The following is a 12,134-nucleotide window of genomic DNA, read 5'->3' on the forward strand; positions in this document are numbered from 1 at the left end:
GGATGGGCTGTGCATCACGACCTAACAGGCAGGACCTCTTTATTACATTGCAGAAGATCTGATCCATTACAGGAGCTCCCTAAATCCTCATATAGAGGGGTCTCTTGTACCCCAACTGCAATGAAATGTTCTCCGGGACAGCAGAAGTGGTCATTTCGCATGATAACTCCATTCATCAGTAATGTGTCGGTGTAACACTTCCGGGTATTTATTACCTCTCACAGGACTCCCCCTGACAATGCCCTCATCTGACTTTCTCTCCAGAAGGACGGCACCATGTTTGTTCAGGCATCACCCAGGGTCACCATCTACTTCCTGGATTGAGGTGCCGGCTCAGAGATGACAAAATCATGTAAATCCCGGTGTCTGTGCAATTATTGACACAGATTAGCCCGTTAGAGCATCTCACCTTGAGACTTGTTACAAAGGTTACAATGTTGCAGTATGATCATGAGAATAGGATGATCTAGAATTTCTGGAGTCCCTGGGGTCAGGGGGTGACACAGGATTTCAGGGTGCTGCAGAGTCCCTGGGGTCAGGGGGTAATCTTTATATGAACTCAGAGTGATAAAACCTTCCATATAGAGTCCTTCTCTCGATGATCTCGTTCTTTCTCACTGTCAGGAACTTTCTAGGCCTCTCAGAGAGCCGCTAACGAGCCGACATTTAATAATCCTCCGACAAGATGAAGCCTCTCTCCCCGCACTCCGGGGGGATTCCAGCATAACAACGGAGGATAAAAATTGGCGAAGCGGAACGAGGACGGCGGCCAGGAACCCTCCCCGGCTCCGCTGACCCTGACAGTGATGAGGAACTGATGAACTGGCCACGGAGGAGGCTTCGGAATGGCGGGTTTATATTGGCGCTCATCCAGCCAATGGCGGAGCGCGTCTGATTAATGTGCGTCTCGGAGGACTTGCGGCGCGGATTCCATCAATTATGTAAAATAAATTCACAGATTGTACAGGTAATACGGCAACAAGAGAGAAGAGCAATGAGAAGGTGGAAAGGAAGGACTCCAATGCACGACCAACCAATGCCGGAGAGGACCTGACACACCAGACTGTAACTGACCAACCCCCCCAGACTACAAAACACTCCAACCAGGCGGAGGCCGGAGGGCCAAGGGGGCAAATAGTTACCCTGTGCTCACCATCAACCTGCTCTCCCGCCAGGGTTTAAAGCCCTGTGTGAGCTCCATGATGGCCCATGCTGAAGCTTAGAAAGGGTTAATCACCTTCCTCCCCACCCCCACATGATGACGCTTGGTCCTGGCCATTGGGTGCTCAGACCCGGGGTGTTACATCATAGGAAATGGCGACACGTGCTCCCCCATAGTATTTCATGGGGCTCCAGCTGCTGACTGGACTGGTGGGGGATCTCCAGAAGGTGTCAGTGGCCGGGGGGGAAATGGGGTATCAAGGGAACCTGTCACTTTGTCCTCCATGGATATGATTGCCATAAATAGGGAAACTTTGTGGCAATTTCAATAGGAAAAACATCTGAACAGATGGAAGTCACCGACCACCGAAAGAGCCGAATAAACCTGAGAGAACTGGAGCCGCTGCTGGTAGACTTCCTTGACCCGTCTGGTCAGTTGTTGCTATGAAGATCTGTTTCGGATGGTCACAGAATCACCAGAAGGGGCGGGGTCTGTCCTGATCACAGACTTTGGAATTACGGTCGTATTCAGAGAAAAGAACGAAAGGCACTTCGGGAAAAGAACATTGTAACAGCCCACGACCCGAGCCCACCATGACCTTCATCCATGACTGGAAGAAAGAAATGTAATCTGTGTGGTAATGAATGTTACAATGCGCTCCCATTGAGGGCTACGTTCCGAGTTACACGGAAGGTGTTAATGGGCCCCAAAGAAAATAATGAGATTCCCTTTGTTGTGCATTGGCGCACGACGGCCGAAAAGCTTCAAGTCCCACAGGTGTCAGGTGTGGACAAGAGCTGTATAGTGACGCTGGTTCATAGCAAAAACATTATTATTATTACACAGGATTTATAGAGCGCCAACAGTGTGCGCAGCGCTGTACAATATAAGGAAGACATTACAATCACAATACAAATCAAGACAAGTGAGGTGAATGAGTCTAGCAGCTGCATTCATGATAGACTGAAGGAGGAGGAGCCTGTGTAGAGATCAGCCAATGAGGAGGGAGTTGCAATAGTCAAGAAGAGAGATAACAAGGGAGTGGTTGAGTAGTTTTGCGGTGTCATTGGTGAGGAAGGGGCGTATTTTGTAGATGTTAGGAAGGTGAAGGCGGCAGGATTTGGATAGGGATTGGATGTGGGGAAGAAAGGTGTCAAGGGTGACACCTAGGACCTTGGCATGGGACATGGAACACCAAACACATTCACGGACTTAAAGACCCCCCTCCCCCCATCCTTCTTCAGGGCTACATAACAAACACGAACACGTATGATGTCTGTAGGTCTGTAGAGAAGAGCGTTGGACTGACCTGGATTTTGATTGGCCAGGAGAAGTTGCTGACGTAGACATAGAAAGTGATGTTGGGATTACTCCGGAAATTAAACTTCTCACACGAGAAACTGTCCCGATATTCTTTGATGTTGGACCGGGCCACCAGCGGGACCTCCTCCCCCGATATCGTGCCAGCTGCAAAGACAGAAGCAACGCAAGTTATAACCGCGTACACTGAACAACATAAGGAACCGCCATTGTATGATATACAACATGTAACGCTATATGATAAGAAGCCGTCTTCCATTCTGCACACACGTCACACATACTGAGGTTGGGTTAAAGGAGAACTATGGGGTGGGGGGGGGGGGTGCTTTCCACTCACCTCATAGTTCTAGCCGACCTGTGACAATGAGACTGTCACAGGTCGGCTCAGTAGATCGGGAGGTGAGAGAACACATACCGGCGTTCGCTCACTTCTCGATCCTGTTCCGGCAGAGAGTCGTGACAGGGGAGGGGCTGGATTCCCCGTTCCGATCCTCCAACGCTGACTGGCGGAACGGACGGGGGAGGTGGACGGGTACAGCTGGCTCTGCCGTTTTTCAAGAGGGGCTCATTGTTAAAGTGTTTAACCCCTTCATGACTGAGGCCCTTTTTTCAATTTTTGCACCCATGTTATATTCCACATTTTAGGCCTGAAAATGACGTAAAACCCCCCAACATTATATATTTATGGCCCTCCAGACTCCCCCCGGCATGGCACATTTGGAGTGACCGTCTCCTCCTCCGGCATCCATCAGGTGATATCATTTCTATAACAATCTTTTTTGGCTGCCACGTGTATTGCGGTTGGCGCTGTAAAACCCCCGCCGTGCCGTACGCAGCGTCACCATACAATGCACCTCGCAGATTCACTTTTTCAATCAATATCTTTCTTTTTTTCCCTTCTCCGGTTTTGTGACAAACTGCGACGGCTCAAAATGTCTTCATTTTATGGGCGGAAAAATCTCGAGCAGATGCTGCGTTCTATGGCCTTGCCTTAAAAAAAAAAAACTGGTCGCGTCTGAGAAAATGAATGAACTAATATATTAGGAGATAAATTTCCCGATAAACAAGTCCTGTTTAGTACCCTCTCCAGCGCCGACCCGCCGAAAATTTACTCCGCGTGTCAACGAAAATTCACGGCTTGGTAAGCCGCAGGAGGGAGTGCGCGCGGGCCGGGGGACGGCGTGGGGAAGGGAACGCATTACATTCCGATACATTGTGACATTTACGAGCCGCGTTTTTAACAGCCCGGCAGTTCTGTTTGATCAGAGAGATGGATTGGTAATTACGGCGGGGGATCGCACCGCGAGGTCTCCGCGCGTCTTAAGGTGGAATAATTGTATTCATTTCCTGAGCCACTGAGCCACGCTGGTAATTGGTTTTGATTTGTGCACAAAGTAACTCTCCGGCCAAGGTGGAAGTTTCACATGTAACCCCTTCAGCTCATCCCCCATGTACGCCCCCTACCGACCAGAACAATTTTTACATTGCCACCGTGTATACGCCAATAACTTTGTCGTTACTTAAAGTGATATTAAAGCCTTTTTTTTTTCTTTTTTCAATTTCTCCTTTAAAAGGAGAACTATGGAGAACTATGAGGTCCGGGCTTTTCCCCATAGTTCTCCTCAGGGTAACGGGAGGACACAAACTAGCGTCCTCCCGTCACCCTAGGCTCAGTATAATCCCCCCCCCCTCATAGTTCTCCTTTAAGGAGACCCTACTTTGCTGGAGGATGTTGCATTTTTTTCTTTAAAAGTTTTTCATTCCTCGCTTTATAGTGGGTCCCCGCAGCCCTCTTCCCCCCGCCCCCAGCACAGGTGCCACCATCGTTCTAATGGAGGCACCCGTGCCCGCAGTGGCTGTGTGCGTCCATAGACACACACACAGCCCTGTGGCAGGCCACGCCCCTTCCCTCTTTGATTGATGGCAGAAGGAGCCTATGGCTCCTCTGCCATCAGTATCCTCTCCCAGCAAACCGGAAGTTCGGGAAACAGAGGATCGCATCAGGACCGGCGGCGGGGACGAGCGCAGCTGGCAGGTAAGTGTGTGTGGGGGCGGGGGGGACTGGGGGAGAAAAAAGGTGCTGGGCCGTTTTTACCCTCATGCAGAGAATGCAATAAGGTAAAAAAACGCCCCCAGACCGTAATACTACTTTAAGATAGCAAACTAATGTGTGTGTATATATTTATATATTTTAAATTTTCTTTTTTTACAACAAACCAGATTTTTTTAAACATTTTGTCTTAAAAAAGGTTTTGTTTTTTTTTTATGCAATCCAAAGACAAAAACGGAAAACAAAACAGTGTTAAAATATATAGTTTAGATAAAAAGTATAAATGTTATACTGAAATGTGTCCTGTTTCAAATGAAACTAAAATTATGAATGGCGTAGAAGTTAGTGCTTCTCCCTTGCAGCACTGGGGGGTCCCCGGTTCGAATCCCGGCCAGGTCACTATCTGCAAGGAGTTTGCATGTTCTCCCTGTGCTTGTGTGTTTCCTCCGGGTACTCCGGTTTCCTCCCACACTCCAAAGACACGCTGGAAGGTGAATTGGCTTCTGTCTAAATTGGCCCCCTTGTATGTATGCATATGGTATAGGGACCTTAGATTGTAAGTTCCTTGAGGGCAGGGACTGATGTGAATGTGCACTGTGTGCTGCGAGTATTCTGCGAGTCTACAACCTGCCAGGAATGTGCGCAGCAAGTTAACAAAATTACAATGTAACCCTGACACTGAGTTTGTGGCAAGTTATCCTTGCTATCTGGGTGCCAGTCCCCGTCCTCAAGGAATTTACAATCTAAGGTCCCTATATCACATGCATACATAGAAGGACCTATTTAGAGAGGAGCCAATTCACATTCCAGCATGTCTTTGGAGTGTGGGAGGAAGGCAGAGTCCCCAGAGGAAACACGCACAAGCACAGGGAGAGCATGCAAACACCTTGTTACAAGGCATTCCAAAGTTATTTGCAAGGGGCTTCTATAGGTGAAGTTCCACTAGCCCGCCATTTACTCCGACTGGGGGTGTCTGCGCCTCCACTGCACAAAGATATGCGCCGTTTTGTGGGTTAGCCTGTACAACAATAATAACACATTTAAAACTGAAAACTCGGGCACTGGGCATAAGCCCCGTCATTACCAGTTCTCTTTAAAACCTCATTAAAAGTTCTCCCAACTTTTCCTGCAATGTGACTTCCAGAGAGCGTGCTTCCTTTCCTGCGATTCAGATCTCACCAGGGTCCCCAATGGAAGGCTGCTTTATCTTTGATAAAAAAATGCAACTTTTATCCGACTTCATTAATATATGTAAATACATTTGGAATGCCACGAGCTCTCGGCTCTCCTGTCAGCAGATGGAAAAACAATGGGCAGATTTTTTACTTGCTCTCATCGACAATGAGTCCCACTGGCTCCGAGCCCTTAACCCCCCCCTCGTGACGTCTCTTTCTTAAACCTCCGATGCAGAAAAGGGAAAATAAATAAATAAAATGGTTCAATATAAAGAGCCTTCCATCCCCCGGGGGCCGGGGCGCCGTAAAGGGGGGGCGACACACACACCCCAGAGAAGCCATGCTTGAAAAGGCTCTATCTACCCCGGCAGGACGACTCCTATTGTCTGCCATCAATATTAAGGTTAATAATTAAAAGTGGATTTTGCAATCTTTGTCTCTGGCGGGTGAGAAGCAATTTATCTTAATTAAATCGCAACATTTCATAACACTGCCATTTTCTCTCGGCTTTTCACTGTGACAAAAGCCATTTGCCACCAAAGTCATTTTAATTGAATAAGGAGAGAAAACTTAACATGTTAATGAAGCTTTTATTCAAGGAGTAAATTATCTCCGCTATGAGTCGTGTCATTTCCGGAAGTCGGGGCGACAATGCCCCGAGAATAGGCGAGAAGCAACAATGCAAAGTTTAGAGGGAATAATAAGAGCTCCGAGTGTCTCGCAATGACAAGTTGGTGGCAAGCGGAACTTTTATCAACAAGAGAACGGATAAAGGGGTCAGTCCACCCAAATCTGGCGTCCTGGTGTTCAGTAGATGATGGAGAGTGAAGTCACCTGATGGTTCCTTGTGTCTATTGAGGATTCCCATACTGAGATCTGTAACATTGAGTTCACGTCTCTGCTTACTCTATGAGCAGTGTGTTGCATGGCCCTCACCCAAATAGGAGCTCAGGTATAAACACCTATACCCTCTCACGTATCAATTATCTGCCACGCGTCATAATCACAGCGCTAATGGTTAAAGGAGAACTATGAGGGGAGTGATTGTCACTCATCCTGAGTTCTAGCCGACCTGTGACAATGAAACTGTCACAGGTCGGCTCAGTAGATCGGGAAGTGAGAGAACACATAGCGGCGCTCGCTCACTTCTCAATCCTGTCCCTGCAGAGAGCCCTGATCGCCACTCACGGCTCCCTGCTGGGATTCCCCCCTCCCCTGTATGATCCTCCAGCGCTGACTGGCGGAACGGACGGGGGAGGGGGCGGGTACAGCTGGCTCTGCCTCTAGATAGGCAGAGCGGCTGTCACTCACGCAGTTGGGTGGATCCGGACATAATTGTAAGGTGTATGGGCAGCTTAAGACACACAGAGCTGGTCAGAGTACTCGCTCTACTAATGCAGACCATGTGTGCAGCCTGAATATGACTATTTTCTCTACAGCTGAGGTCTTGTTGTTCATCCTTCTAGCCAACCTAGGTAGTTCCTGACCTATGAGTGTGCTCCGTCTGTCCTGACCTCTGGTAGTTCCTGACCTATGAGTGTCCTGTCTGTCCTGACCTCTGGTAGTTCCTGACCTATGAGTGTGCTCCGTCTGTCCTGACCTCCGTTAGTTCCTGACCTATGAGTGTGCTCCATTCATCCTGACCTCTGGTAGTTCCTGACCTATGAGTGTGCTCCGTCTGTCCTGACCTCTGGTAGTTCCTGACCTATGAGTGTGCTCCGTCTGTCCTGACCTCTGGTAGTTCCTGACCTATGAGTGTCCTGTCTGTCCTGACCTCTGGTAGTTCCTGACCTATGAGTGTGCTCCGTCTGTCCTGACCTCCGTTAGTTCCTGACCTATGAGTGTGCTCCATTCATCCTGACCTCTGGTAGTTCCTGACCTATGAGTGTGCTCCATTCATCCTGACCTCTGGTAGTTCCTGACCTATGAGTGTGCTCCATTCATCCTGACCTCTGGTAGTTCCTGACCTATGAGTGTGCTCCATTCATCCTGACCTCTGGTAGTTCCTGACCTATGAGTGTGCTCCATTCATCCTGACCTCTGGTAGTTCCTGACCTATGAGTGTGCTCCATTCATCCTGACCTCTGGTAGTTCCTGACCTATGAGTGTGCTCCATTCATCCTGACCTCTGGTAGTTCCTGACCTATGAGTGTGCTCCATTCATCCTGACCTCTGGTAGTTCCTGACCTATGAGTGTGCTCCATTCATCCTGACCTCTGGTAGTTCCTGACCTATGAGTGTGCTCCATTCATCCTGACCTCTGGTAGTTCCTGACCTATGAGTGTGCTCCATTCATCCTGACCTCTGGTAGTTCCTGACCTATGAGTGTGCTCCGTCTGTCCTGACCTCCGGTAGTTCCTGACCTATGAGTGTGCTCCATTCATCCTGACCTCTGGTAGTTCCTGACCTATGAGTGTGCTCCGTCTGTCCTGACCTCTGGTAGTTCCTGACCTATGAGTGTGCTCCGTCTGTCCTGACCTCCGTTAGTTCCTGACCTATGAGTGTGCTCCATTCATCCTGACCTCTGGTAGTTCCTGACCTATGAGTGTGCTCCATTCATCCTGACCTCTGGTAGTTCCTGACCTATGAGTGTGCTCCATTCATCCTGACCTCTGGTAGTTCCTGACCTATGAGTGTGCTCCATTCATCCTGACCTCTGGTAGTTCCTGACCTATGAGTGTGCTCCGTTCATCCTGACCTCTGGTAGTTCCTGACCTATGAGTGTGCTCCATTCATCCTGACCTCTGGTAGTTCCTGACCTATGAGTGTGCTCCATTCATCCTGACCTCTGGTAGTTCCTGACCTATGAGTGTGCTCCGTTCATCCTGACCTCTGGTAGTTCCTGACCTATGAGTGTGCTCCATTCATCCTGACCTCTGGTAGTTCCTGACCTATGAGTGTGCTCCATTCATCCTGACCTCTGGTAGTTCCTGACCTATGAGTGTGCTCCATTCATCCTGACCTCTGGTAGTTCCTGACCTATGAGTGTGCTCCGTCTGTCCTGACCTCTGGTAGTTCCTGACCTATGAGTGTGCTCCGTCTGTCCTGACCTCTGGTAGTTCCTGACCTATGAGTGTCCTGTCTGTCCTGACCTCTGGTAGTTCCTGACCTATGAGTGTGCTCCGTCTGTCCTGACCTCCGTTAGTTCCTGACCTATGAGTGTGCTCCATTCATCCTGACCTCTGGTAGTTCCTGACCTATGAGTGTGCTCCATTCATCCTGACCTCCGTTAGTTCCTGACCTATGAGTGTGCTCCATTCATCCTGACCTCTGGTAGTTCCTGACCTATGAGTGTGCTCCATTCATCCTGACCTCTGGTAGTTCCTGACCTATGAGTGTGCTCCATTCATCCTGACCTCTGGTAGTTCCTGACCTATGAGTGTGCTCCATTCATCCTGACCTCTGGTAGTTCCTGACCTATGAGTGTGCTCCATTCATCCTGACCTCTGGTAGTTCCTGACCTATGAGTGTGCTCCATTCATCCTGACCTCTGGTAGTTCCTGACCTATGAGTGTGCTCCATTCATCCTGACCTCTGGTAGTTCCTGACCTATGAGTGTGCTCCATTCATCCTGACCTCTGGTAGTTCCTGACCTATGAGTGTGCTCCATTCATCCTGACCTCTGGTAGTTCCTGACCTATGAGTGTGCTCCGTCTGTCCTGACCTCTGGTAGTTCCTGACCTATGAGTGTCCTGTCTGTCCTGACCTCTGGTAGTTCCTGACCTATGAGTGTCCTGTCTGTCCTGACCTCTGGTAGTTCCTGACCTATGAGTGTTCTCCGTCTGTCCTGACTTTGGCTTCCTGTCACTTGTTTTTATTCTGAACCTGCAATTAGTTTCATCTCCTGGATGTGACCCCGCCTCGTCATATTCCCTCCACCACCTCTCCGCCTTGCCAGGTTCTCTCCACCTTCATCGGTTCCCCTCAAGAATATGGCGCCGTCTGCTGAGACAAATGTAGCTGATCTGCAGCCCGCCTCTGGCGCCAATGCTCTAGGCCTGGATATTCTATTGGACGATTCACACCAGCGCCATATCCTGACTAGTGATCCTCCCGTGCTAATCTTTGTGCACCAACTCGGCAGAAATGACTCCATCGTAATAGAGGATACGGGGGCGGCTGAGTGCGCCTCAGATAATGTGCGCACAGCGAGTCATCTTACCTGTAGATCCGATGGACCATGTGATGTTGAGGTTAAAATTGTTCGATGCATTGATGGAAATATCCAAATTCTTGTTTGACTGGAAAGAGAGAAGAGAGAAAAAAAATGCGAGTTAGCTTTGGGTCGGTGACGAGGGTCACGTGACAGTAATGGTGACATTTCATTGGAAGCTGCCGATGAATATCACTTGTGATTGCTCGTCATTTTCCAGAGATCCAATCGCACGCGCCGGACCTTCTACAGCTAAAGACAACATTAGTTTCTTTTCATTTTTGGATGTTAAAAAGAAAGATTAAAAATTCGGTTGTGTTAATTTTTTGCGATTGCGATTTGCGATACGCTCAGTGTGAATGGGGCCTCAGGCTGTTGCCACTCCTGCAGCCCACCCCCTCCCCCCAACACTGGCAGCTTTCCCATCTATTCCAATTCTGCTGACAAATGTAACATTTTTGGATTTACTATCACTTCCTGTCATGGTGACAACAGTCATTAGGACACATAAGAGAGGGGGAATCTCCCCAGTGAGTACACGGACATCACTAATATCCTGGGTACATGTATAAGAAGTGTGAGACCTTCTGTTCTTATCATCCAACATTGTGAATGGCCATTTCATTGATTAAAGGAGAAGTACGGGGTCAGGGCTTTTCCCCATAGTCCTCCTAAGGGTAACGGGAGGACACAAACTAGCGTCCTCCCATCACCCTAGGCTCAGTATATAGGGAGCTACAGCTCGCGGTATACTGAGACGCCGCAGCCGGGACCTATCACGACATTGCTGTCAAGATCCACTCGGCTGCGTGAGTGACAGCTGGCTCTGCCTATCTAGAGGAAGAGCCAGATGTACCCGCCCCCTCCCCCGTCCGTTCCGCCAGTCAGCGCTGGAGGATCAGAACGGGGAGGGGGGAATCCCTGCAGGGAGCCTTGAGTGACAATCACGGGTCTCTGCAGGGACAGGGGAGGGGCTGGCTTCCCCCCTCGCCGCTCCGATCCGCCAGCACTGACTGGCAGAACGGTCGGGGGAGGGGGCGTGAGAGCCGTGACAGGATCGAGAGGTGAGCGAACGCCGGTATGTGTTCTCTCACTTCCCGATCTACTGAGCCGACCTGTGACAGTCTCATTGTTTCATCGTCACACGTCGGCTCAGATTATGAGTGAAAACCACTCCCCCTCATAGTTCTCCTTTCAGCTGACTTGCATCGGTGGCGCAGCGCACATGTCCAAAACCACCCCCAACTAAAGGAAGGGTGGGAGGGGGTGTCCTGAAAAAAGCAGTAAGGGCGATACACCAATGGTCATAGAGTCCAGGATGGTTTTCAATGAACGTTTATACGTTTAACTTCTCTTGTCGCCCTGATGAAGGGGGAACGTCTATACCCCCGAAATGCGTTGGCTCTCTATTTCTATCGATATTCTGCATCATTCCGGGCTCTGTGACTGTTGGTGTGTCGCCCTCGCTGCGTTTGGACACATTTGAGCAACAAAAAGGCTGCTCGGGCTTCTAACCTGTCACCAGTGCAGCCGTCAGAAATTTTAGGGCCCCTTAAACGGCTTTAGGCCGGGCAACGCCCCCTCCCCCCACCGCTGGACACAGGCTTAGTGACACGCTGGACGCAGGGCTTAGCGACGCGCTGAACACAGGACCAACCTGAGAGTGACCCTGCAGAGCCCACCATAGATGCTGCACAGCCCATCTGAGACTGTCTATGGTGGGCTCTGGAGGGGTCTCAGGTGGGCTGGGACTAACGTGACGTCACTTCCGGCCAGTCCGACATCAGGCGAGCAGCATCGCTGATGGGGCCCCAGCTTGTCTCGAAGCCGCTGGAGCGGCGATGCTAGGGCCAGGCCTTCGCCTCCTTGCCCTTCACCGTTGGCCGATAGTCATGTAGACACAGGACCCACCTGAGAGTGACCCTGCAGAGCTCTGAAGGGGTCTCAGGTGGGCTGGTCAGGGCTGCATCCCTCCACTCCCTCCTTTCTTTCCTAGCTCCTCTTACCGGCACACGTGGCCCCGTCTGCCGCCGGACCGACCAGAAGTGACGTCACTTCTGGCCAGTCCGACATCAGACGAGCAGCGTCGCTGATGGGGCCCTAGCTTGTCTCGAAGTCGCTGGAGCGGCAATGCTGGGGCCCTGCGCTGCTAGGGCCAGGCCTCCGCCTCCTCGCCCTTCACCGTCGGCCGATAGTCATGTAAGGGACCCGGGCGGGCCCCCCAGGCTCCTTACATGAGTATCTGCCGTACCCCCCTGATGGCTGCCCTGCCTG

General features: G+C 50.3%; 1 protein-coding gene across 1 annotated transcript in view; it reads right to left on the reverse strand.

Moving 5' to 3' along the window:
• LOC108800008 (attractin-like protein 1) overlaps positions 1 to 12,134 on the reverse strand; it is a 118,129-nt gene that overhangs the window by 96,506 nt on the left and 9,489 nt on the right. Inside the window, exons 4-5 of the mRNA XM_018571958.1 lie at positions 9,870 to 9,948; positions 2,472 to 2,629 (exon numbers count right to left, since the gene is read on the reverse strand). Of these exons, the coding sequence (XP_018427460.1) occupies positions 2,472 to 2,629; positions 9,870 to 9,948 (237 nt within the window). The remainder of the gene's footprint in view (positions 1 to 2,471; positions 2,630 to 9,869; positions 9,949 to 12,134) is intronic.

This window comes from Nanorana parkeri, unplaced genomic scaffold (assembly GCF_000935625.1).
Source record: "Nanorana parkeri isolate BGI_ZX_2015 unplaced genomic scaffold, ASM93562v1 scaffold1878, whole genome shotgun sequence".
In the NCBI taxonomy this organism is placed as follows: domain Eukaryota; kingdom Metazoa; phylum Chordata; class Amphibia; order Anura; family Dicroglossidae; genus Nanorana; species Nanorana parkeri.